This window comes from Phyllosticta citribraziliensis, assembly GCF_038025025.1.
Source record: "Phyllosticta citribraziliensis strain CPC 17464 chromosome Unknown J3D65scaffold_7, whole genome shotgun sequence".
NCBI classification, from domain to species: Eukaryota; Fungi; Ascomycota; class Dothideomycetes; order Botryosphaeriales; family Phyllostictaceae; genus Phyllosticta; species Phyllosticta citribraziliensis.
The window spans coordinates 904765-929505 of NW_027117344.1; the positions used below are offsets into that span (position 1 = coordinate 904765).

A 24741-nucleotide genomic window follows, 5' to 3' on the forward strand; every position below is an offset into this window, starting at 1 on the left:
CAACCCTCTACTTCTGTTCAGGCTTCAGCCTTCCATCGCCCGATCTCAAACGCCCGACACAACCACACCGTCGCTCAAAAATGGCCGACAAACTCAACCAGTCTCTCGACGACATCCTCAAGGCCAACCGCCGCAAGAATGTTCGCGCCAAGGGTGTTCGCCGCTCCGTCGGCGGAAAGCCTGCTGCCAGCGCTGCTCCCGTTGGAGGAGTGAAGAAGAAGACCAAGGTTTCCAAGCCCACCACGCAGCCCATTCCCACTGGACCATCTGCGAGAGGCTCTGGCGACAGCAAGATCCTTGTCAGCAACTTGGTACGTGTATTCCGCCTCAAACAAAGTCAACACCTTCTAACTCGCTACAGCCTCATGATGTCGATGAAGCTCAGATTAAGGTATGTTGAGCGCGAAGGCCGCTTAGCCTTGGACTCCTATCGCCGTTCCTTTTGAGACGCACGATCCTCGCATCTTCTTTGAGAACCTCCGGGGGGCACGTGGAAGTTTTTCAGATACCGCTCGCACACGCTGGCCGACCTCACTCCAACAAGGCAGATCTCTTGCATTCTCTTGCTCGCATTTCAAATTGCCTGATGCAGAGAGCGAGATTGATCCCTGTTGCACCGTTCTGTGTTACATCTACTCCAGCATGATTGACTGCCTGGCAAGCAGCCCAGCTAGAGAGATGCAGATGGTTAAGAGTGGTGGTCAAGGGACCCACCTCTACTGGTGACTCCCATTCACGACTTGGACTTTGAAACTGTCTTTGACAGCATTGGTGTCAGCGAGCAGCAGTGAACAGCACAGCACCATCCTGGAATTCGGAAGGGTCCACTCGCGGCAAATATCGTCCTGTTCAGGAACTTGCACGACTCTTTCGACTGGAACAAACCGGTGCGCGACTCGACCGGCTGCGACGGGCTGATACTAGCTGGCGACTGGTCTATTCCGTCCGACGCCGTCCGACGGACTGTCTTTATACCGAGACCACCAAGGCGTTTATGGATGCCCTATCGGGTCGCAACCGAGGAATCCGGCACTGATTCAAGGGTCTACAAACCTTGTCGAAGAGATCTGAGTGAGCAACCGATGGCTGGGTGGCCATGCATGGCGTGGACCACTTTCCCGGGATTTAGACAGCTTGCCGAAGGCTTGGCTTACGACTTTGGCTCTCCCGCTTACTAACTTTCACTGCTGGCTCGCTGAACTGATGTTGTTATTGATATTCCTCTTGGGACCGCCGTCTGGTCGCGACGGTGTCGAGAAGCCGTGCACCTTCTTTGCGCTCAAAGATCTTCTGGGACTCGAAACTTTTGTGGTGATTCCCGACTAATCACATCGTTCTTCATAGGAGTACTTCAGCAAATCCGTTGGACCCGTCAAGAAGGTTCTCTTGACCTACGGCCCCAATGGCCAGAGCCGCGGAGTTGCCACAGTCATCTTCTCCCAAGCTGGCGCGGCGGCACAGGCTGCTGCCAAGTACAACGGAATCAAAGTCGACAACAGGCCGATGAAGGTTAGTTCTGCGAAGGATATGGAGACAGCGGACTCACTGACCATTCTCAGGTTGAAGTCATTCTTGGAGCTTCAGAGGTCCCCGCTCCGGCTCCGGCCAAGTCGCTTTCTGAGCGCGTTCAGTAAGTGCAACCTTGAAGATTTGTTGATCTTAACTAACAACGCTACAGGCAACCAAAGGCGGCCGCGAAGGCTCAGCCAAAGCCAGCGACTGCCAAGCCGGCTGCTGCGAAAGCAGGCAAGAAGCGTCGCGGTAGGAACGCCAACCGCGCGAAGCCCAAGACGGCAGAGGAGCTTGATGCGGAAATGCAAGACTACTTTGATGGCTCCAACCCTGCCGCTGCGGACGGCGACACTGCCATGGCGACCAACGGAGGCGCTGTTCAGGCCATTGCCAATGGAGGCGATACCGGCATGGAGGATGAGGTTATGGTGAGTTGTACGCCAAAGGGTTCAATATGCCAAACTGACAACAAGGACAGTGAATGGACACAGCTTGAAGACCGGGCGAGGAAATGACAAATTGAGATCACTCAACGCAGGTCTAGCCCGAGGCCTGACGTTTACCTTATTCATTGCTACCGGTGCACACCGGTGCTTCCCTTTTCTCCTTGTAAAATGACTTGGGCGCTCGACGATCAGAATGCTTTCTTCGCCCGGCTGGGAACTGCCTTTCCTTTTCCTGTTTCTCCAACAAACCCCTTTATTCTCGGCGACGGATTGGTCTTCCACACGGACGAAATCGAAGTTTGCGCATACATAGAGACGAGCAGAAAATTCCAAAAGGAAATTGGCAACCCACACCGAGAAAGGCACGCGCCAGGCACGCGCCTTGTGACGATGCTTGGCAGCAGAGGTGATGGACACGATGGCATGAGTGGGTGCGTCATGTGTGACGTTGAAAGGAGAACACAGCCCACACCGCACAACAAAGGCGGCGGCGTAAAGGCCGTGGTGTGGGGCGAGCTCGAGCTTGGACTCCCCAGCCCCAGACGCGGCTGTGGGGACGCGGAGTTGAGGATCAAGAGAGCACCACACGGCGACAGGCCAAGGCGGGCACGACAAAACCGAAAGGTGCTGAGTAATTTAATTGCCTGATCCAGCTCGTCTACCTCGGTGACCGGGTGAAGGACCTTGGAACCCCCTGCTCGGGCGCTCGCTCGAAGGGAAGATGGCTGGCGAGGCGGCGGTGGGGCTCCTGGGGTGCTCTCATGGGGCCTGGGGCAGGGCCTCGCTGTTGAGGCGTGCACAACGGGGCGGTTGAGCTGCGCATAATGAACAAAGAGGTGGACCTGGATCGCCCAAGGCGTCTAGGATGAACGACCATGGAGGTTTGCGCGATAAGTAACGGCGCGTCGAGGCCAGAAGCTGATTCGCAGCAGTTACCCCGCCCTCAGCCCGAGGGCCCCTCTCGCCATCCATCCATCCCTCAACCCGAGTCCAACCAACCTAGCCCGGTACCGTCAAGCGCCACCGACAAGATGGCCGCCCGGCCCTTGTGGGGTGCTTCCTTTGCCAGTCCATTACTTAAAGATCTCATCTACCCCGCGTGCATTCCCTCAGCCACTCCTCACTCCTCTCTTCTCTTTGTTTCCAAGATACCCCGTTTCTCCCACGTTTCACAATGACTTCTACCACTCTCTCGACGCCGTCCACCGGCAAGTACGAGCAGCCAACAGGCCTGTAAGTGTGCCCGCGCTGCCTGATGCGCCCCTCCGGAGCTGACGTTGCCTCTGCTACAGCTTCATCAACAACGAGTTTGTCAAGGGCGTCGACGGCAAGACCATCGAGGTCATCAACCCCTCCACGGAAGAACTCATCTGCTCCGTACACGAGGCCACTGAGAAGGATGTCGACATTGCCGTTTCCGCTGCCCGCAAGGCCTTTGAGGGCGAGTGGAGACACGTCACCCCCGAGAACCGTGGAAGGCTTCTCGTGAAGCTCGGCGAGCTCTTCGAGAAGAATGCCGACAAGCTTGCTGCGGTGGAATCGTTGGACAACGGCAAGGCCTTGTCCATGGCCAAGGTCGACGTCAACATGGCAGCTTCCACCCTGAGATACTACGGAGGTTGGGCAGACAAGGTCGAGGGCAAGGTTGTCCACACCAACAATGACGTCTTCGCCTACGTTAAGAAGGAGCCGGTAAGTTGTACACTCAATCGACCGTGTAGCCCTGCCTAATTGGCATGCTAGATTGGCGTTTGCGGTCAAATTATCCCGTGGAACTTTCCTCTGCTCATGTGGGCATGGAAGATTGGCCCTGCCGTTGCCACCGGCAACACCATTGTTATGAAGACGGCTGAACAGACTCCACTTTCCGCGCTTGTCGCTTCGACTCTGATCAAGGAGGCGGGCTTTCCCCCTGGTGTTATTAACAACATCACTGGCCTCGGCAGGATTGCTGGTGCGGCCATTGCTTCGCACATGGACATTGACAAGGTCGCCTTCACTGGCTCAACGCTTATTGGCCGTCAAATCCTGAAGGCTGCCGCGGGCTCCAACCTGAAGAAAGTGACACTTGAGCTTGGTGGCAAGAGCCCGAACATCATCTTCGCGGATGCCGACATTGACGATGCCATTTCGTGGGCCAACTTTGGCATTTTCTTCAACCACGGCCAGTGCTGCTGTGCTGGTTCTCGCATCTACGTCCAGGAGAGCATTTACGACAAGTTCTTGGCTCGCTTCAAGGAGCGCGCTACCCAGAACGTCGTTGGCAACCCCTTCGATGCTAACACTTTCCAAGGACCTCAGGTCTCTCAGTTGCAGTTTGACCGTATCATGGAGTACGCCGTCCGCTCTTGCAGTAGCTGTACTCTGCTAACTTTGAGATAGGTACATTGAGCACGGCAAGCAATCGGGAGCAACTCTTGAGACTGGTGGAAAGCGCAAGGGCGACAAGGGATACTTCATCGAGCCGACCATCTTCTCCAACGTACCAGACGACGCGAGGATAGGCAACGAGGAGATTTTTGGCCCCGTGGTGGTGCGTTTTCCCCAGCCCCATCAGCGGAACTGAACCTCCACTCTTGATGACTTAACTAACTCAAACGTAACAGACGATTTCAAAGTTCAAGGACGCAGACGAGGCTGTCCGGATCGGCAACGACTCGAACTACGGATTGGCTGCAGCTGTAAGTTCCCCAGCTTCAACCAATAATACCTTTTTTTGGTTCCCCACCCGCCACCTCCGCAAACGTGCGCAGCTCCGGACCATCTGTGCTCCGCTAGCGGTTCGGGTTGCATTACCCCGAGGCTCTGTCCCATCACCCCTCTCCCCTGCTCTCCATTGTCCCTGTACCATTACTGACGCATCCTTTGCAGGTCCACACCAAGGACCTCAACACTGCCATTCGCGTGTCAAACGACCTTCGCGCCGGCACTGTTTGGGTGAACAACTACAACCAACTGCACCACGCCCTGCCCTTCGGTGGCTACAAGGAGAGCGGTATTGGCCGTGAGCTCGGCGAGGAGGCTCTTGCAAACTACACGCAAACCAAGACCGTCAACATCAGACTGGCCGGTTCGATATTCTAGATTGCCCAAGTGTGTGGGGCTTTGAGTTTGTTCGTGGTGGGGAAGAGCAGTTAAGAGAGCAAGTTGACAAGGGAAAAGTTGAACATCGGACCAACGAGAAGATCTCTCATGATGGCTTGCATATGAAATGTTCAGATCACGAATGGAAGTGAGCAATAGGCCAATGAGCCAGCTATGTCTTGCGGGAGACGAGACTGTGGGGATTCCCGGCAGCTGAAGCCAAGTTAACCTAGTATCTGTAAATATTCACAAGCTTTCTGCTTTCATTGGGCCTTGCATAAAGCAGACACGCGTGAAGTGCTTTTGGTTTCTGTCCCTCGGAAGACGGCTCTTCCTTCTGCCGCATCCGAACCCGAGCCCTCTACCCGCTTCGGAAGCTAGCCTGTAACGAGCCAAGCGCCAAATCCAAACGTCAACCAAAAGCTTGACCGAAAAGCCTACAGTTTCCAGCCTTCTCTTTCTTGTCACCACTGCCCACAATAGCCCGCCCTAATATTTCCTTTCCTCTTTGAGACTCCGCGCTCTCCATTCCTTTATCGCGAGTCTTGTTTCTTCTTCGACTCGGCTCCGGTCGGAAGGACGGCACCGTGATGTCTTGGTCCCTTGCTTCGTGACGATTTCGATCTGCAACCCACGCACGACGTCGTCAAGGAACGGCATCATTATTCCACCATCTACGGGACGAATGTGCCGCGAGCCAGTCCAATTCAAGCTCTTTTGACGAGACACGGCCTCGCTGTAGATGGCAGCGAAGACTTGCTTCGGGTCATCTTGGACCGGGCTATCACGACACCGCCAACGCCACCCCCGAGAGAGCGTGGCGTGCTTGTTCGGCCTCGCTGTCTGCGCGGAGCGCGATCGGAGACTGAGCCTTCTTGAGCGTGGTGGCGAGGATGCAGCCGGGGGATTTTGGACGGTAGTTGCGCTGGCGCGGCTTGCTCTGCTCGCCAGCCTTTGGTTGGCGGTGATGAAGGTCAAGAAAGCCTGCTGATGTTGTGTCAGCTTGTCGTTCAACGGTAATTCGTATTTTTGGGGCAAAGTCTTCGATTGGTGGCATCAAGAAGTGCTCATCAAGCCTCCCAATGATCTTTTCGCAGCTCCGCGACCATGGTGGTCTGACCATAGACCTCGAAGGTTGGACTTCGAATGCGATGCTCTATCGGAGAGATGGACATGCCGGCTCTTTTGACCTTAGAGCCAAATGGCCTCAACTCGTAGGCTTCAAGTAGGTATCGTACTTTCCTTTGGCAATTGAAAAGAGCAAGGAAAGAAGAAAAGAAAGAAAAGAAAAAAAGCCATGGCCTCTCTGGAGGATGGTAGTTGTGCGATCAACTAGCAGTCATCCCTTTCAAGTCTCCGTACTGCTCTTGGACGCCCAAGAAGATGGCGATATTGTTTTTCTCGGGATGCCGTGCGTGTAGTGTACATGTAAGCTGTGGCCAGCAAAGCAGGAAGGCGCGTCCCTTCCACGTCGTCGCGCGCCGAGTCGCCCATCTGCTCCTTCCAACGGACAGTCGAGCGCCGCCCGCCCGCCGCCGTCGTGGTGGTAAACAGACGCGTCTGCAACCTCGCACCTCGCTCCCTCTTCTTTTCTCTCCACCTTCTCCCTTACGACTGCCGCTTTCAACGGCAAACGTTTCGTATTCGCCTTCGGGTTCGTCTTCTCCTTGCACCCGCGCTTGCCAGCTTCAGCTCAAAGAAGTGGAATCAGCAGGCACACACGACAACATCGAAACAGCGAGAAGGTCCACGAACATGACACCCAGGAAACCACCTACAGAGCCCCGTGCCGAGAGATGGAAGCTGCAAGCTACTGCTCAAGACCCGGGAGGAGGGTCGAAAGCGAGTGCTTACAGTCCTGCTAAGCTTGCTCACGGCAAACAGGCCACGCAGCCTTCCGGTTTGCCTGAAGCTTCAGCTAGACCTACCTTCCCCAAGCCCGCTCAATCGGCGCCTGGGCCACCTGACATAGGCTCGTTTCGCCCGACTCGGGCTGCGCCCAGCTTGACATCCTCGGCACAGGACAGGTCTACTGATATTCAACGCACTATAGCCCAAACCGCTCTGGCTCGCATTGCGGGTCCATCTCAAGAGGCTGCCAGTCAGGGAGAAGACGCAGAGATCCCTAAGCATTGTGCAGGTACACCAACTTCTGAACCAAAGTGTGCTGGTTCTCCCACGGAGACCGCCGCTCACGGAGAAGCAAGGCCCAGTCACCCAAATGTTTCGAAAATCTCTGCTCCTCTTGAAGATGAGACCCGGCGCGTGGGCCATGCCGCAGCACCTTCAGCTCACAAAGATGATTTTGCTCGCCCAAGATTTTCCACCGCAAACTTTCACAGCCTGCCCATGAAACCTCCACCCATGGATCCGCCTGTCTTTGGCCATCCATATGTTCACCCCTCGAGAGCTTCGCGCACTGCTCGTCCTGGCGAAATGCGCGAACACAGGGAAAGCCAGCACGATCACGCGGCACGTCGCGGAGAGGATCGTCATCGCGGCCGAGATCCATATCCGGATCATTGCGTCTATTCAACCGATCCAAACTTGCCCAAAATCAAGGTTGAGGATGATGACCAACTTACATATGAACTGGAACTGGCTCCCGTCCGTCAAGAAGCCCCGCCAGCTCCAAGTCCCCGAACACAGCGTGCAATCGCTCGAGAAGAGTCGAAGGTCAGTCAATTGTTTCCGCAACAAGTTGAGCAGTCTCCTGGTGTAGTATGATACAGTCAAAGTGGACATGTGCTGACGTTTGAATGAAGACTACCGGCCACAGCGCCGAGCAAAGCAAGTTGCAGTATTGTGGCCGATGCGCCAATGACCACAAGACCGAAGATTGCCAAGCCGAAGAATGCCGACGATGTCGTCTCTACCATCTCGCTAATGTGAATTGTTTCGAAGCTGGATCGGTGCGAGCTAAAAGAGAACACGCTGCGGCGTCAACGGATGCTCCCCAACAGCAAGCAGCTCAGCTCTTCCCGCATCAGATCAGGGCTGCACGTCGACAGCAGACTCAGAATCAAGTAAGTGAGCCACCACTGGCCTTCAACGTTAGCAAGTTTCAAACCGTACGCAGAGACTAACAATACCTGGAACGAGCAGGCTGGAAAACATAAGACCAAAAATGTCTGCGATCGCTGTGGAGGAGGCCACAAGAAAATGCCATGCAATGTCAAACAGTGTCACAAGTGCGGTTCCATCCACGGCAAGAAAACATCCTGCGCCAAAGCTGCCAACCAAAGGGCCGAAAGAGAAGCCGCTCGACAAACTAGCATCCAGCAATTTCCACAGCAAGATGAAGGCAGCGCCAATGCGACAGACAAGACGGAGGGAAATGACGTTGCAATGGCCGCCAATACGACAAGCAAGACTGAGGGAAACGACATTGGAATGGCCGCCAATGCGACAAGGAAGATTGAAGGAAACAACATTGGAAAAAGCACGGCAGACGATCAAAGCTCTGAGAAGCAATGCAGTCAATGCGGATACGTCCACAAAGGGGCATGCAAAACCCCATTCTGCCATCATTGCTGCTCTTTTCACACCATCAGGATCAATTGCTTCGAGGCTCGCACCATCAGGGCGCAAAGAGACGCCTTCTATGCGGCGAAAGAAGGCAATCCTGAGGCTCGAGCGGAGCCTCACACAGAGCCACGTGCCCAGATCCAGTCGCCGCAACCACAGACTCTTCCAGGCCTCCAGGGACCACAGGGCCAGACTCAACATGACAACAGTCTGTACGCGGAAACCTTGAAGTTCTTCTATGAAAGAGATGGACCTGAGGGTGCTCTCAATTTCTACGCTAGATTCGGGGCTGGCCGACAATTCCAGCTTCCCGTGCGCCCATCGCCACAGACTTCTGTCACTCGTTCGATCGAAGAGTCGATGGTGCAGCCAACGCCCACGGACCACAATATTGCCAAGCAACGACAGTCCCCAGGAAATGATTCTACAGATTGGGGCACCGATTACACGTCGGAAAGCGAAGATGAGGAGGAAAGGGACTCTCCGAAAGCCGTCCCAAAGGCCAAGCGCAGGCGCCTGGACAAGGAGGATGACGATGGCCTGTCCACGTTGCGGCGTGAACGCAAGAGGAAGACAACAAAGCCAAGTCCTAAGGCCAAGCGGTCCGAAGCGAAGATGGTCCAGCGTACCAACAAGCGCAAGCATGAAAGCGAGGACGAGCTGGAGGACCAAGAGCCTAAGAGACGTAAATCCGGAAAAGAGAGTCAGCCTGTCAAGCGGAAGTCGCAGGCCATGACCAAGACCAAGCAGCCCATCAAGAGAAAGCCCGAGTCGGACAGCAGTCACAGCAGCGATTCATACAGCAGCGACGACGAACTCCCGCCACCAAAGCCGACCAAAGCCAAGCAACCCATCAAGAGAGCACCCAAGTCGGATAGTAGTAATAGCAGCGATTCAGAAAGCAGTGACGACAAACCCATGCCACCAAAGCCGACCAAGGCCAAGCAACCCATCAAGAGAGCTCCCGAGTCGGACAGCAGTGACAGTAGCGAATCGGAAAGCAGTGATGATGAACCCACGCCACCAAAGCTGACCAAGGCCAAGCAACCCATCAAGAGAGTTCCCGAGTCGAACAGCAGTGACAGCAGCGATTCAGAAAGCAGTGACGACGAATCCAACCCACCAAAGCCGAAGAAGCTCAAGGTTCAAGATTCGAGACCTAAAGTCGCAGCGAAAAAGTCCAAAAGAGAGGCGGAGCAAAAGGCGGAGAAGAAGCCAAAGAAAGTTGCCGTCGTCACAATCAAGACTCCCGCAAAAGAAGGAAATAAGAAGACTGAGAAGACCCACGGAAAAAAGAAGAGCAAGAAGCACAAGTAGCCGCCCACCACGCGTCTCCGCTACGGGCAGCCGTCATGCCTGATTGACCGCGCACGTCTCTGGCGATTGTACCCCTAAACCCTTTGTACCTTTCACCAGTCACAGTCATTGGACGCATTCCAATCGTGGAGTAAACCACGTGAAAAAATCAGCTCGGCGAATGATGCTCACACGTCCACGATCGTGCCAGGTGGAACCTTCTCCCTTCTCTTCCTCTGTGGATTTGGAGGGAAATGCCAAGATGAGCTCAACCTGTCTTTACTTGATGTGGTGTCATCAGAGGTTTCCCTCTCTCGGGTGGTTGGAGAGGGGGGTGGGCGGAAAGAAGACTTGGGGTTGTGGGGGCGTGGATGGAGGGCTTTGGACGGCGGTGTAGCTGGATGCTGGGTTCAAGTACAGAAAGGTCTAGAGCCATCAATCTCTGTTCAGACGTAAGAAAGTTCCAATGACACCTCCTTCCCACTCTCCACATTGGCGGTCTGAGTCGGTGATGAGTAGCAGCCGCAGCAGCTCCAGTAGAACTCTAATCCTCTCTTTGCTCTATTTCCCGTCTATCTATACGTTGCGGTCGCCGCCTTGATATTCGATGAGCTAGCACAGCAATGGGGAGACAAACAATGCACTGGAAGAACAGGAAAACGCGAAGGAAGGGGGAGGGGGTAAAAGCACGCGGCTTTTGTATAGCGGGGAAAGAGAAGAATGGAATAATGCCTGGAGACTGGGTACAAAGAAACGTGAGCAGTTCAGCAGTAGTCGCAGCATCAGCAGCGGAGTGGCACAACGGAGAAGACATTGGCAAAACACAATTTGATGCCTGAGTATGGTACAATACAGAGAAAGCAAAAAGAAAAGTTGGGACACAGCACAGCAGCAGAACAAAACAAGACCAAGCGACAGACACATCAGAAAAGCACACACACGCAATCTGAAGTCAACCGGATTCGCCTATCCGCCTGCTAGTCCGCCAAACGCCGTCGCAGTAAAGATCAATCGAGGATGGTTTTGATTTGAAGGGGGAGGGGGACAGGTGGGGACAGGTAAGGGGGAAGTGGGAGTACCGGTACGTAGGCAAGAGGAGTATCGGAGGCGAGTAACGTAGAGAGAAGAAAGGAAGGGGAAGTGCTTGGTATTTCGAATCAACCAGAGAGCGCACGGCGCTCGGACGCAGCGCGGTGGGTGGGGATCCAGGAACACGGGGGAGGAGATAAAAAACTGGGGGGAAGATGCGGACACGGACGGTCCACCGCCGGCTGCTTGTTGACGTGTGGGGTGCCGCGCCGCGGACCGGAGAAAGGTTGGTTGGTGCCTCGTGCGTGCGTTGCGCACGGGGAATGGTGTCATCATGGTTTACAGATGTCGTAGAGTACTGTAGTTGCGGAGGTTCCTTGTGTGTGAGAGATGCCTGAGCTAAAGGTGTCAAGCTTAGCGCGGAGCGTGCACCTGCACGCCTGAAGGGACAAGACGAGCGAGACATCGAGGTACCTAGCAGCCAAGCAGTTCCGCTCGCCCGCGTGGTCCCGTTCCGCCGAAGCCGCGCGACGGCAAGCGGTGCGGTAGTTTTTTCTTGATTTAGTTGCGTGGTTGGATGGGTCGAGGTGGTTGGATGGTGGGTTGGCGCTCACATGCGTGCCGAATCCACGCTCCTGTCACGCTGCATGTCGTCTGGCATGGACCGGCGTATCGCCTCGCGGACGGGGAGGAAGCCTGCCACGCGCCATTTGCTTCCCTCTCCATCCCAACGCACACCATTCTCATCTGCATCCACGTCGACCAGCACCGCATCCACCTCCTCTTTGCGCGCGAACTCGCAGTCGCTCTCCTCGCCGCAGTACAGCACCGCCTCTTCGCGCCCGACGCCCAACCGCGCCAGCGTGTCTGCAAACGGCGTCTGCCCTGTCTCGGCGTCTCGCTCGCTGCTTCCCACCACCGTCATCGCGTCGACAAAGTTGGACAGATACAGGTGCTCGATGGCCCACGCCGCCTGGTCGCGACTCATTTCGGGCTCAACGGCAACGATGACCTTGGCTCCCGTGCGCATCAGTGTGCGGAACAGGGCCAACAGTCCCCTCGGCGGCAACAGATGCGTGTAGTACGTCTTCTTGTAGAGGCGGAACCACGAGTCGAGCTGGTCTTCGGCGGGTTCTGGGCCGAACTTGCGCAAGGTCGCGCCGAAGAGGTGCTTTTGATACGCAGGCCAGGGCTGGCCGTTGGCGGAGGCTGCCGAGGCGCAAGAGCTGTAGGTTTCTTCGAGGGCGGAGAGTGAGGGAGATGTCGGGGATGCCAGCATAGACTGCATGGCGCTGAGGACGGCGGAGACGGCGGCTTTGGTCGCTTGTCCGCCCGGGTGCAGCGTGCTGTTGAGCATGAAGACATGACAGCTTTTGGAGATGAGGAAGGGGGTGAATTGGTCCATGATGTCGGTTCCGGAGATGCTCGAGGCCTGTTTCTCGGGCACTTGGAGAAGCTGATCCGGGCGAGCTGCAGCTGGAGTGGGCGAGGGCTTCGAGTGGGCGCGTTTGAAGCTAGGTCTGCTGTCGAACATGCCAGGATGGTCCTTTTCAGGGTTTGCGGCGGCCGTGGTAGAGAGAGAGAGCGTGTCGGCCATGGCAGCACGTGGGGTGCGTGGTTGGTCGGTTGATTTGCGAATGTTTAGGTTTCGATCTTGGCTTTGTGCTCCGACGGGGTCAGAAATTGGAAAAGGGTCGCAGTGAGGGAGGTCGACGGCAGGCCGGCGCAGATTGAGGGAGCGCAGAGCTTTAATCAGTGGGAATGGGAGTGAGGGCGACATTGGATTGTCGGCCAGGGGGCTGACCTGAGAAGCTGATGCAGGGGTGCGTCGACTGTCTTGGTGTCTGTCTGGGCAGCAACGATGAAGACGGCACAGGCACTGAAAAGGAAACAAACCTTTGAACTACCCACCGTCAACTAGGCCCACGCGAAGGACTGGTCATGTCCAACTGCTCCAGTCACACAGCCTAGCCTGTCAGTCGAAGCCGTCATCTGCGTTTTTGCGTTTTGCAAACGTCAGGTGCAACGGTCGACGCTTTGAAACGGGGGTTGTTGCATCCGCACCCATGATGGTGTCGCGCGTGCGACTTGCAACGGCCAGAGCGACTCGGCGACTGCACAGGATAGGACAGCGGAGAGGGGGCAGTGAATAATCAACAACCGGAGTCGGTCGTCGAGAGAGTGTAAGAGGCCATGATGCATGATGGTGCCAGCCAGGTAAGCGAACAGATCCTCGCCTCAGAGGCCTGTGCCGAGGTCGACTTCCCCGCAACATCATCTTGACCATCCGGTCCCCATTGACAACACACGCCTCCATTGCCTTGACAACAGATAGAATTTCTTTTCCAATTGTCCAAGGGTTGCCACCATGAGTGCAAAGCGCAAAGACATGCCGACCCTTCCCAAGAGCAAGGAACTCTCGTTAGCGCCACCAGACCCAGGCACCTTCGAAGGTATCCCCAAGATTCAACGTATCGCCGATGACTCGGTAGGACCGTGAGTTGTCCTCGAGAACTTCCTGTCTCGTACAAGCCTGCTAATTCATTTTCAAAACCAAGACGGCTCAAGGGCAAAGTAGCCATCATTACCGGTGCGTGCTACCAGGACGGCAAGGGGGCCAAGCCTTCTTCCAACCAACAAAACGACACACGTGCGCGCAAAACCAAGACAACGGCTTGCTAATCCAAATTGCTTCTGCGCAGGTGCAAACAGCGCCCTGGGCATCGGACGGGCCACGGCGCACCAGTTTGCCCAGAACGGCGCAAAAGCAGTGTTCCTGTGCGACTTTAGCGGCGACCACCTCGACACGCATAAGCGAGAGCTGAAGGCACTGTATCCAGACGTCGAGGTGCACGCCCGCCGGTTCGACGCCGCCGACGAGGCGTCGGTCAAGAGCGTCGTCGAAGAGGCGCTGAAAAAGTATGGAAGGCTGGACGTCATGTTTGCCAACGCCGGCATCGCCCACGGGGAGCACCTGTTTGAGACAGAGGGCGAGAGCTTCATGAACTCGATGCGCGTCAATGCTCTCAGGTACGGCTACATACCTATCCCTCATCTCCTCCCGGCCGATCATTGCAGTTCTAATACGCAGCGTCCAGCGTCTTCCTGGCAGCCAAGTACGCGGCCAAAGCCATGACGGTCACGTCGACCAGCAAGCCGTACCCGTTGGGGTCGATTGTGTCGACGGCGTCGGTGGCCGGGCTGCGCTCCAACGCGGGGGCCACCGACTACTCGGCCTCCAAGGCGGCCGTCATGTCCATCATGCAGACGGCCGCCTTCCAGCTGACGGGCTCGGGCGTGCGCTGCAACGCCATCTGCCCCGGCGTCATCGAAACCGGCATGACCAAGCCCATGTACGACATGGCCCGCGCCCGCGGCACCCAGCGCCGCATCGGCCAGCTGAACCCGCTGCAGCGCGGCGCCGTCGCCGACGAGGTCGCCCGCGTCGTCTTGTTTTTGGCCAGTGATGAGGCTAGCTACGGTGAGTTTTGGTTCCCGGTTGGACAGGGGTGAAACCGTCTTGGCTGTCGTATGTATGCACGTTTGCTGACTCCAAAACAGTCAACGGGCAGGCTTGGGCGGTGGACGGGGGCCTGAGTGCTGGGCATCCCTTTGTGCCAGGCAAGCTAGCATAGGGGTTGTGGAGAGGGAAAAGAGGTGAGTGTGGGAAACGGCGAAAAGAAGAAGAAGTTGACCAAGAGAATCACATTTTGTACAGTGCAAGCCACGCGACATGAGAATGATGATGATGAAAGCCTGCAACGTCTTTCCGTATCCAAACCTACCTCTCCAACCACCCCTAACTGCGGTTGTCGACCTAGCCGGGAGCATTATCTCAAATTCTGCCCATTCCACCGGTCAGAGCTGCTACGTTTACTCGCGATGCAGGGCAACAGTCCGGCGAACGGGCAGGCAAACCAGTCCGTCAACCAGTCCGTCCATTTCTGAATGCCTTGGCGCAGCAAGTACCTGGACCCCCAACCTCGCATAATGGAAGAGGGGCAACCGGAAAGGCGGGGGACGGAAAGACAAGTCAGTGAAATAGAAATCAAACACCGTGATGGATACCCAGATAAAAGCTCTTCGAACTTGTCCATACATGGACCGTGTATGTAGATGAGCAGGCCAGTAAGCAGCATAACTACTTCATTTGTTGCACAAGGAAAGAAAATGCTACCAAACTAGAACGCTACCCCGCGGTTTCGTCATGCCGCGTAAGTAAGTAGAGGTGGTGGTGTATAGGTATGCCCGGCGAGGCGAGTCACTTAGCGGGCGAGGAAAAAGAGGGAGGTTGGTTACTTGGGTTCGCGCATCGTGAGTGCCTAGTTGCGTGCCTACCTTATGTACTACTTGGGTACCTACTACCTATCCACATATCTGCCTACCCTCAGCACGACGCTACGCCGCCGTGCGAGCAGGCGACAGACAGGTTGACAAGTTGACCCTCAGCTGCCAACCTGGTATATCGACCCACCCACCTCCCTACATACATACATACATACATACATACCTGCTCTGGCCCCCTTGCCTAGGTAGAAGGAGGAAGTGCAGTCCATCCACGAAGCAAGCCATCAAGCACCTACATCCAACAGCGACGTTCTCGCCACATCGCGGCATACCACGTATATGTCCATACAGCTGGCCATCGCCGAAGTAGCCGGTTAGTTCCAAAACCAACCCAACCTCGTCACCTCCCTAGCCATGAAGCGACCCAGCTACCTTACCTAGCAGCTAGCCACCAAGCTAGGCCGTTCGTCCGCAAAGTAAACATGCAGCTAACAGACGAACAAACGTGTTTCGTTTCCCCCGCCGCCGCCGCCGCTGCCCCCGCACGCTTGCCTTGCCTTGCCTTGCCTTGCCTTGCCTTGCCTTGCCTCGCATCGCATCCGCATGACATGACACATGACATGCCCGGCGTTGGTTGGCATATGTACCTAGCCAGCACTCGTCGTTGCCCAACTGTCTGCCCACCTCTCTCTCGCACTGCGAACCTGCCCTACCTTGGCGCGAACAGGTCGCCGCCCCACCGTTCGAGCCCGAGGCCTTGTTGCAGCTAGCTACTGCTTGATGCAGCTGCTGCCTACGCGTCCTACCGGCCGATGTAGCTGCATGGCGATGACGTGACGACACACAGGAAAACGGTTTATCTCAGGAAATTTGCTGGACCGGCCTTTTGTACTTGTTGGTAGTAGGTAGGTAGGTAGTACTCTCAAGGTAATCTAGGTAGCAAATGGCGATAATGATACCATACATACCGGCCAGTAGTGCAAGTGGCCTACCCGGTTACCGTACAGTGAAACGGAGGAGGATGATGGCACTTGTTTTTTGTCCCCTTTTCTTTCTCTCCAATAGTCCTCCTCGTCACATCTCGTCTCTTTCTCTCAAACATACAGATGTTTGTATGAAATGTAGCAGCAACTGCGAGACTTTCAAGGAAAAAAATGAAAAATAAAAGACCAATGAAGACTCCAAAGGCTCTCGCAAACCGAGAGGGGGAGAGCCCTGTCCTGTCCTGTCCGAGTTCAATCCATCCCATCCCATGTCGGAAATTGTCTTCGGTCCAGCCAATACTGACGACCCATTTTTTGTAATGACTCTTTCTCCAAATCAGACCAATCCAAAACCGTATGAAAGAAAATGTGAACAACAATAATAAAACCAGTGCTGGTGTTCGGCGCACGTTGCCAAATCATGCCGCCAGAGAGAACAAAGGACCAAATCGAGAGAAATGTGTGGAAGACATTAAACCAATGTACTGGACGATGGCCGGTGGAGCGGCACAGCAGATAATCAAATCCCGCCTGTCTTTCTCGTCTGTTTGATTTGCAAAAGACTGGCAAGAAAGAAAAAGAAAAGAAAGGAAAAAGGGGGTGATTCGTCGTATTAATATTAAAGTCGAGTACCGTAATGACTGTTCAGGGCGTGAGGAAAGCAGACACCGTCTCCAGACGCCGAGATAACGAACGATAAGCCGAACCTTGAGAGGGCTGGACCTGAAGAGCGAAGCGGGAAAATAAATCGCTCCCTTGTACATCTTGCTGGATCTCGGAGCAGTCCGCGCCGGATGAAAAAAGGCCCCGGATTGGCGTATTAAGTAGTAATGAACGAATTAAAGCATTAAGCTCATCGAAACGCATCGAGTCGAGTCTGATGGCAGACAAAGGCCGTTGTCGCTCGCTCCGGCTTGAAAAGTACAGACAGACGGATCGTCGATCCAAACAAGCTCCAACGCCGACGCTGCTACCGTCCCAGAGAACACCATGGAGACAAGGCCGCGAAAAGATTTTGGCAGAAAGATCAATCAAGTAATGCGACAAACAGCAGCTTCGGAGCTGCAAAAGTATTCGCAGATCGGCTCGCCTCCAGAGCCGGGGTATATCCAGGAGGCCAATTCCGTGAGAGAAACAAATGTGCAGAGACATCGACAACCAAGATGCTCGTGCCGTAGTCGAAATGGTCCGATTTCGTGTCCGTAAGAAATGTCTCTTTGACGTGCAAAAAATGCCCAACGTCGCTATCGAACCAATGAGAGCGCGCTCATGCCTTGAAGTCGCCAGGAGTTTGATTCGCAAAAATGTAGCTCTTTGGCTGAGACTCGCGCCGCCGCGGCGCATTTCCCCCGAACCCAGACGGATCTGGCGGCGAGTACTGATGCACAAACAAGTCCTGCTGCATTCCAGGCATGTAGTGCATGTCAGGACCCAGGTGCATCTGCTTGTCCATTGCAGACGGGTCCTGCGCAAACTGCATGGATTGGGCTAGGTCCATCTCGCTGGTGTTGATGATTGGCACGCCGGGATGCATGGGGAAGTCAAAACCAGGTTGCATCATGCCGGCCTCGGGCATCGACGGCCTGCGGAAAGATTGGTGGTGATCCAGCTGAGGCTCCCCCATGGCGGGATGAGGGACAAACAGGTTCCGAGGAAAACTCTGCTGCGTTGCAGGAGCAGACTGTGGAGGCGTGTCCTTGAAAGTCGGTCTGGCGGCCATTAACGAAATCAAGGAATGTGGGGTCTCGGGCGGCGATGCGCTGGAAAAGACGGAAGTTGAAGGAGCCATGCTAAAAGCTGAACTTGGCGCATCGACTTGGCTGAGGTCTTCGTGGCTATGCATGCCGGCGCTCCCTGGTGCGCAGCTCCAGGTCGGAACACCCGGCGTGAGAGGCGTAGGTGGAGCCAGCGACGCACTTCTTGCCATGGGAGGGCCGTTGATGTTGGCGTGGCCGTATCCGGAGAGGACGTCTTCGTTGAAAGCAAACTGGAGAGGCGAGCGTTGAGGAGGTCCTGGCATCGGTTTCTGAATACGCCCGCCGCCGCTGAACAAACCGGTGGAGCGAGTTTTGCGCACGCGCATGTTGGCCTTGAGGTGTTGATTGGAAGCGCCGGGAGACGAGGGCATTCCGCCGCTGTATGAAGCACTGCGCAAGGATGCTTGACCCAGCGCCGCAGGGCGTGGTCGTTGCCTTCGCGCCGCGATGCTCGAAGATTGATCATGTTTGAAACCCATGTCGGAACCCGGCCCTTGAATGTCAACATTGCTCATTGACTGGCTGAGAAGCCCCGCGGGAGAGTCGTGATTGGCAGAATCGTCGGCAAAACCCAACTGCTGGTTGAAGTCAGGTGCACTCGACATGAGCGTCTGGTTCGACGTGTTGTTGTGATGGTACACATCCTGGCCAAAGTTTTGCATCCATTGGGTATCTGTCGGATCAATGCTTCCTGACCGTTCGTGAGCAGATTGATTGGACGGAGTCGCGCCACCGTCGTCCATCCAACCGGACTGCAGAGAGGTTGCCGAAGAGTTGGCATTGTTGAGAGACTGTGGTCCGGAGCAAGGCGAAGCGGAGGCGGACAAGGATTTCCGAGCAAACGAGGCAGGCGCGGATGAGGCGAGGGCGTCAAACTCAAAATCCCCGCCAGGCATCCCCCCGAAACCCCCACCAAGAACATCGCCCGGGCCGTAAGAGTCGGAAAATTGAAGATGGTCGTCCGGCATGCTGGAAAGGCCCGGGGGATCGGACATCATGTAGGGATCGTCCATGGGAAGGCTCTGTGACATGGAGAGGCCATTGGTGGTCTGCACGTCGTAGCCAGCGCTCGCCAGAGATGCCATGATGCCGTCGTAGGAACCCGGCTGGGTCGACTCGGATATCGATTGCAGAGCGTGGCCGTGCGGACTGCTGTAGTCTTGGGTGGATATTTGGGGCATGGCCATTTCTGGAGAGGGAGCGACGGCGAATCCATTGCCGGGCAACGAAGACGAGGTCATGGTGGAGTTTGCGTAAAAGTCTTGAGGTTGCGACTGCGGGGGAATCTGCATCATGGGTCGCATTGGAATTTGCTGCGATTGCTGCTGGGGTTGGTGCTGCTGATGCGGTTGGGGCGGCGGGGGGTGCTGCTGCTGCTGCTGCTGGGGCTGGGGCTGGGGCTGCTGAGGCTGTTGCATCTGTTGGTGCATTTGCTGCTCAAGCTGCTCCCGCTGTGCCTGGGCCTTTTTCAATTCCTGCTTGACCTTTGCGCGACGGTTTTGGAACCAGTTCTGAGAATTGTCAGCACGGGGACTGAACTGGACCCTGACGCGACCTCGGGCGACCTACGTTGATCTTCTCCAGGGGCACGCCCAGGGCCTCGGCGAAGCCCTTTTTTGTCGAAGTGCTCGGTTTGTTTTGCTGTTGAAAGTGTGCCTCGAGAATGTCGTGCTGCTCCTTTGTGAGGCGCGGTTTGGCTTCCTGGCACACGGGATGCGGGTGCATGGGGTGCTGCGGCAGCCTGACGTTTGGCTCGGACGAGACCTTGATCAGGTGGTGGTGAGGGTGGTTTGGATGGTGAAGCTGGTCGGGAGGATTCGGGGGGCCGTGAAAGGCCATGGTAGCGGCGTACTGGGCCATGATGGCCTCGAGTGGTGTTGTCGCAGGAGTGGTGGGTTGACGTGACGGTGAGCAAGGCTGTGGAGTGGACTGGGAGGGAGGCGGCTTAATCGAGGGAGTGAGTGAGTGGGGAGACGGACGGTCGACGGTCGACGGAGGACGGAGATTGGGACGAAATGGGAAGGAACGAGCGACTCGGGGTTTGTAAAGAAAGGTTTGGTCGAGGGAGCCAGAGGGCGAGCAAGAAAGGAGGGAGAGGGCTGATTGGGAGCGACTGGGAGAGGAGAGGAGAGGTGGGTGGACGGAGACGGGACTGGGACTGGGACTGGCACTGGGAGAGACGGACGAGACCTGACCTGAGCTTGGGCTGGCTGGCTGGCTGGCTGGCTTAGCGAGGCCCGCCCGTCGAAGGGAACGATGGAAACGAAGACTGGGGGAGAGGACTACCTAGGAGTAGGGAGGGGTGCCCGCAGCCGCAGCGAGCCAGCGAATTTGCCCGCCGCCGCCGCCGCCGCCGCCTCCCACGGACCCATCCCATCCACTTCCCGTCATCCACTCGACGCCGACGCTCAGGTCAACATGTGCCTCGCGACGGTGCAGCTCTCCAGCGTCATTGTTGTTATTGTTATTATTATTATCACCCTCGCCGTCCTCGTCCTTTCTTTTCTTTGCGCAACTCCTCACGCACGGTCAAGGGGCTGGCGCACTCCCGCCCGTCTGCCCGTCCGTCCGCCTGCCCCGTACTGTACCTTGCAGCTGTGGCCCAACTCCCAACTCCCAGCTCCCAACTCCCATCCAGCCGCCGGACCCTCAGCCTCCGCCCAAACCCAAAGGAACCCTCTCGCCAGCCCATCTCGACTGCCCAGCCTCTGACGACCATCTCTGTCGTTCGTATCTCCAACGCAAGGGCAAACCTACTCACACGTCCAAGCAATGCGCTGTAACCCTTCTAGAAATCCTGCAGTCTACCTACATGAATGCACCTGATGCAATGCAACCCACGCCGAATCGAATCGCCTCAGTCGCGCCCGGACAAAAGCAAATTTGCAAACCCCGACCCACGCGTCATGTCCATGTTCCTGATCTCTAGCCCTGCCAGGCATTGCCAATCTCGATGCTGATTCGCCCGCTCTCCTTGTCGTACCCCCTCAGCGTCATGCTCTGCCCGTCGGCTACGATCCAGTCCGCTCCGGCCTCCTTCAGCTGATCAACACCGTGTGTCGTCGCCAGTGCAACCACCTTGAATCCCGCTGCTTTGCCAGCCCTCACTCCGGCCGGAGCGTCCTCCAACACCAGCACCGCCGACCCCTTGGCCAGCTGGAGCTTCTCCGCTCCGAGCAAGTAGCATGCCGGGTCGGGCTTGCCGTGGACCACGTCTTCGGCCGTGACGACGTGCTTTGGACGCGCCAGCTGGAGTCTGTCGAGCCAGCCCGTGAGCAGAGGCCGCGTGCCCGAAGTCACAATGGCCCATGGTGCTCCCGCCGCTTCGAGCCCGTCCAACAGCGCTCGGCTGCCGGGAATCTCGACGGCGTCGTGGCCAAATTCCTTGGGGACGCTGCCTTCCATTGACGACACGTCTGCCGGCTTGGTGTCAATAACAGTGCAATTGTCAGATGGGGGCAGCAAGAGGCCTCGACTGACAGTCCCACGTGGCGAGGCTCGGGTTGTAAATCCTTATCACGTCGATTGACCGCCTCCCATGCGAAGTCTCCAGGATGGTATTGGGATCTACTCCCAGCAGCTTGCCCATCCTACATGCGGCAAATCAGCACTGGGCCCACCGACGCTCGAACTGCAGGCATTGAAACCTACTTGTGCCAGTACTTGACAATGGCGGCCGTCGAATCTATAATGGTGCCATCGCAGTCCCACAGCTATAGGAGCCCGTCAGGTCAGCTTAGCTCCGGGCAAGACATGGACGACTCTGGCTGGGCTCACCAAGCCAACAAAGTCGTGGACCTCGGGAGGTGCCGAGAATCGGGATTCGCTTAGCATGGCAGGAACCGAGGGGGTGGGAATGGCTGTGGAGATGAGCAAAAAAAAAAGCCGGAGGATTGCAGAGGACCCGGGGGGCGTGAGCGAGGCGTTGGGTTAGGTTGTGCGGGTCTGGGGTGATTGATGTGAGATGTCTGTCATTTTATATTGTCGAGACATGTCCGAAATGGGGGCCTCGCGGGTGCGCTGCTGTTGCTGGAAAGCCTTCCTCAGACCATGTCCCACGCAGTCGGTCCTTCAACAGTCGTTGGCTGCCGTTGCGCGCGGTCGGTCGAGGTCAGCAGTCAGGTCAGGTCGTCTTTGCGCCCACCAGCCCTACGCATCGCACCTTCTCATCAGTAGACTCTGCTATCACTGTCGAACCGAACCAAGCCAACCTAAGCCACTCAGCTTCTGGCCTACCTTGGCCCAAGGTCACGTTGACTGGCAGAAGACTACCTTGGCCGTACTTGACCGCGTCCAACTTGGCTCTCCATCAATTGACATGCAGCATGTCGATGAGGGTGCAGCCAAGGTAAGCTCACGGGCGGCGCGGGCCGAGCGCGCTCTCCGCCACGACGTCGTTCGTCTCAGGTTGTCTCTGGACGCGTCGACAGTCGACTGTACACTACCTACTGTACTGTACCTGCATGAGGCTTGCCGTTCTCGACGAGGCCTGCTCTTCCTCGCAACCGTCTCTTACCGGTCAATCTGCCGTGATTCCAACCCAGCCCGCGTGGGCTGTAAGCTAGCTCAAGCGCAACCCCAAAATGACAAGGTCGTCTGTGGTCGAACTACCGAGAGCGAAAATGGTGGCTTGACCCGCTCTCCTCCGCGAATCCGACGGATCGGCCTGAGTTGAGGCCCATGTCGCGACGTTGCATGTGATTGGGCCGTGGCCAGACCGGCGTTTATCCGCCAAATCTTGGCCCAAGTCCGGCCAAAAATTCGAGCACCAAGTAACTTTTGCGACCTCAACCCGCAATCTGCCACAACACGCCATGAAAGTCGGAAGTACGTACAGACAAGATCTGGCCATGTCGTCACCCCGCTGATGACATTTTTCTTAGAGCCCAAGTCGAAGCGCGTCCCCGTGCGCCTGCGCCACAAGATCGAAAAGGCCTCTGCCAACAAGCAGCGCAAAGAGCGCAAGCAGGCCAAGAAGGTACGAGAGACCCTTTGCTTGGGTCGCTGCGACTCGTACAAAAAGCTCACAACCTTTGTAGAACCCCGAATGGAGGTCCAAGGTCAAAAAGGACCCCGGCATTCCCAACCTGTTTCCCTTCAAGGACAAGATTCTGGCCGAGATTGAGGAGAAGAAGCGAATGAAGCAGGAGGAACAGGCCAAGCTCCGCGAAGAGGCTAGGGAGCGCAAGGCTGAAAAGAAAAAGGCCGGCGCTGCGGATGGCGCCGACGAAATGGAAGACGACGATGAGGATGAAATGTTTGATTTGGAGGAAGATGACGATGACGCCATGGATGAGGTATGTCGAGTCGGCTCCAAGCTACAAAGTGACCTGGCTAACGATCACCAGGACGACGCGAATCCCATGGCCGCCCTGATCGCATCTGCTAGGGCCCGGGCAGCAGAGTATGAGGCACAACATGATGACGACGACGAGATGGACGAGGAGGACAATGGATGGAACGCCATGGACGACGACGAGAACTCTCTACGAAAAGACTCTTCGAGAAAGGCCTACGACAAGATTTTCAAACAAGTGGTGGAAGCGGCAGATGTTATTCTTTACGTCTTGGACGCCAGGGACCCCGAAGGCACCAGGTCGAAAGAGGTTGAGCGCCAGGTCATGGCAGCAGAGGCGGGCAACAAGCGTCTCATTCTCATCTTGAACAAGATTGACCTGATCCCTCCCCCGACCCTCAAGGCCTGGCTCACGCACCTCCGTCGCTACTTTCCCACCCTTCCAGTTCGCGCCTCGAATGCCGCACCGAATGCTCGAACTTTTGACCACAAACAGCTCACTGTCAAGGGCACGTCTGAGGCACTTTTCAAGGCGCTCAAATCATACGCCCAGTCCAAGCAGCTGAAGAGGGCAATCTCTGTCGGCATCATTGGGTACCCGAACGTCGGCAAGTCTTCCGTCATCAACGCCTTGACTTCTCGCATTGGCAACCGCCAAGCAGCCTGCCCCACAGGTGCTGAAGCCGGCGTGACGACGAGCCTCCGCGAGGTGAAGCTAGACAGCAAACTCAAGCTCATCGACTCTCCTGGTATCGTCTTCCCATCATCGCACAACAACACCCAAAAGGCTGAAGAGCAGGCGCGCCTGGTCCTGCTCAATGCCATTCCTCCCAAGGAAATCAACGACCCGGTACCCGCCGTCAACCTCCTTCTCCAGCGCCTCTCCAAGTCGGAAGACATGTTCAACAAACTTCTGGCAGTTTACCAGCTCCCGGCACTCATGGCTCCCGACGGCGATGTCACGACCGACTTCCTCGTTCAAGTGGCACGGAAGCGCGGTCGTCTCGGCAAGGGAGGCGTGCCGAACTTGCACGCTGCTGCCCTGACGGTCATTACAGACTGGCGGGACGGCAGAATTCAGGGGTGGATGGATGCGCCGACTTTGCAGTTGGCACCTGACGCGACGCTGACGGTGAAAACGCCTGAAGGCGTGTCAGAGCCGGCCGGTGACCACAAGCAGATTGTCACGGAGTGGGCAGCAGAGTTCAAGCTTGATGGGCTGTGGGGAGAGGATGCGGATACCCAGGGCGAGGCCATGGAGACTTGATGGAAATGACAAGGGCATAAAGCACAAAAGGTGTTTGGCGTTGGATCAGAATTGTGGCTCTAGGGCGGTACTTTCTCAAAAAGAATCGGTTCAAAAGTAAATTTGTAGCTCAATCAGACTGGGCGTTTTCACCATGATGGCGGTTTAACTAGTTGTTGATATCGAAATGTTGCAAGTTATCTACTCGGCCGAGTCCCACGAGCAACGGCTCTTCTCCACAGGGTTTGCTCGATGCTCGCCTGGCCGGCCGGATGAT

The 24741-nt window shown here is 56.3% G+C and overlaps 10 protein-coding genes across 10 annotated transcripts; 6 read left to right on the top strand and 4 right to left on the bottom strand.

The window, feature by feature from the left end:
* Positions 1-80: 80 nt before the first annotated feature.
* On the top strand, positions 81-2027 carry J3D65DRAFT_668490 (uncharacterized protein; the record flags this gene model as incomplete). The annotated part of the gene is made up of 6 exons (XM_066803123.1): positions 81-311; positions 362-391; positions 1345-1509; positions 1560-1630; positions 1679-1940; positions 2004-2027. 6 exons carry the CDS (start codon positions 81-83, stop codon positions 2025-2027), a joined length of 783 nt encoding a protein of 260 aa, XP_066654459.1.
* Positions 2028-3132: 1105 nt separating this feature from the next.
* On the top strand, positions 3133-5042 carry J3D65DRAFT_554204 (aldehyde dehydrogenase, allergen Cla h 10; the record flags this gene model as incomplete). The annotated part of the gene is made up of 6 exons (XM_066797170.1): positions 3133-3191; positions 3251-3650; positions 3702-4291; positions 4341-4491; positions 4565-4639; positions 4830-5042. The coding sequence occupies 6 exons, from the start codon at positions 3133-3135 to the stop codon at positions 5040-5042; spliced, it is 1488 nt and encodes a 495-aa protein (XP_066654460.1).
* Positions 5043-8014: 2972 nt separating this feature from the next.
* J3D65DRAFT_627209 (uncharacterized protein) lies at positions 8015-10242 on the top strand. Its single transcript, XM_066800521.1, has 2 exons — positions 8015-8068; positions 8148-10242. Exon 2 carries the CDS (start codon positions 8205-8207, stop codon positions 9885-9887), a length of 1683 nt encoding a protein of 560 aa, XP_066654461.1. The 5' UTR covers positions 8015-8068; positions 8148-8204; the 3' UTR covers positions 9888-10242.
* Positions 10243-11368: 1126 nt separating this feature from the next.
* On the bottom strand, positions 11369-12860 carry J3D65DRAFT_400817 (uncharacterized protein). The gene is made up of 2 exons (XM_066795924.1): positions 12807-12860; positions 11369-12553 (listed from the first exon to the last, which is right to left on the bottom strand). Exon 2 carries the CDS (start codon positions 12490-12492, stop codon positions 11506-11508), a length of 987 nt encoding a protein of 328 aa, XP_066654462.1. The 5' UTR covers positions 12493-12553; positions 12807-12860; the 3' UTR covers positions 11369-11505.
* A 424-nt stretch (positions 12861-13284) lies between these two features.
* On the top strand, positions 13285-14530 carry J3D65DRAFT_555272 (uncharacterized protein; the record flags this gene model as incomplete). The annotated part of the gene is made up of 5 exons (XM_066797221.1): positions 13285-13391; positions 13454-13485; positions 13598-13925; positions 13994-14376; positions 14457-14530. The coding sequence occupies 5 exons, from the start codon at positions 13285-13287 to the stop codon at positions 14528-14530; spliced, it is 924 nt and encodes a 307-aa protein (XP_066654463.1).
* A 1511-nt stretch (positions 14531-16041) lies between these two features.
* J3D65DRAFT_627224 (uncharacterized protein) lies at positions 16042-16817 on the bottom strand. Its single transcript, XM_066800522.1, has one exon. The coding sequence runs from the start codon at positions 16429-16431 to the stop codon at positions 16171-16173; it is 261 nt and encodes an 86-aa protein (XP_066654464.1). The 5' UTR covers positions 16432-16817; the 3' UTR covers positions 16042-16170.
* A 363-nt stretch (positions 16818-17180) lies between these two features.
* Positions 17181-20274, bottom strand: J3D65DRAFT_400775 (uncharacterized protein). Its single transcript, XM_066795923.1, has 2 exons — positions 19492-20274; positions 17181-19433 (listed from the first exon to the last, which is right to left on the bottom strand). Exons 1-2 carry the CDS (start codon positions 19780-19782, stop codon positions 17433-17435), a joined length of 2292 nt encoding a protein of 763 aa, XP_066654465.1. The 5' UTR covers positions 19783-20274; the 3' UTR covers positions 17181-17432.
* Positions 20004-20741, top strand: J3D65DRAFT_400764 (uncharacterized protein). Its single transcript, XM_066795922.1, has one exon. It carries the CDS (start codon positions 20179-20181, stop codon positions 20632-20634), a length of 456 nt encoding a protein of 151 aa, XP_066654466.1. The 5' UTR covers positions 20004-20178; the 3' UTR covers positions 20635-20741.
* Positions 20741-22119, bottom strand: J3D65DRAFT_400843 (glycerol-3-phosphate phosphatase). The gene is made up of 4 exons (XM_066795925.1): positions 21700-22119; positions 21574-21635; positions 21403-21512; positions 20741-21338 (listed from the first exon to the last, which is right to left on the bottom strand). Exons 1-4 carry the CDS (start codon positions 21754-21756, stop codon positions 20848-20850), a joined length of 720 nt encoding a protein of 239 aa, XP_066654467.1. The 5' UTR covers positions 21757-22119; the 3' UTR covers positions 20741-20847.
* Positions 22120-22789: 670 nt separating this feature from the next.
* J3D65DRAFT_554173 (nucleolar GTP-binding protein 2) lies at positions 22790-24485 on the top strand (the record flags this gene model as incomplete). The annotated part of the gene is made up of 3 exons (XM_066797168.1): positions 22790-22900; positions 22962-23219; positions 23271-24485. The coding sequence occupies 3 exons, from the start codon at positions 22790-22792 to the stop codon at positions 24483-24485; spliced, it is 1584 nt and encodes a 527-aa protein (XP_066654468.1).
* Positions 24486-24741: the final 256 nt, after the last annotated feature.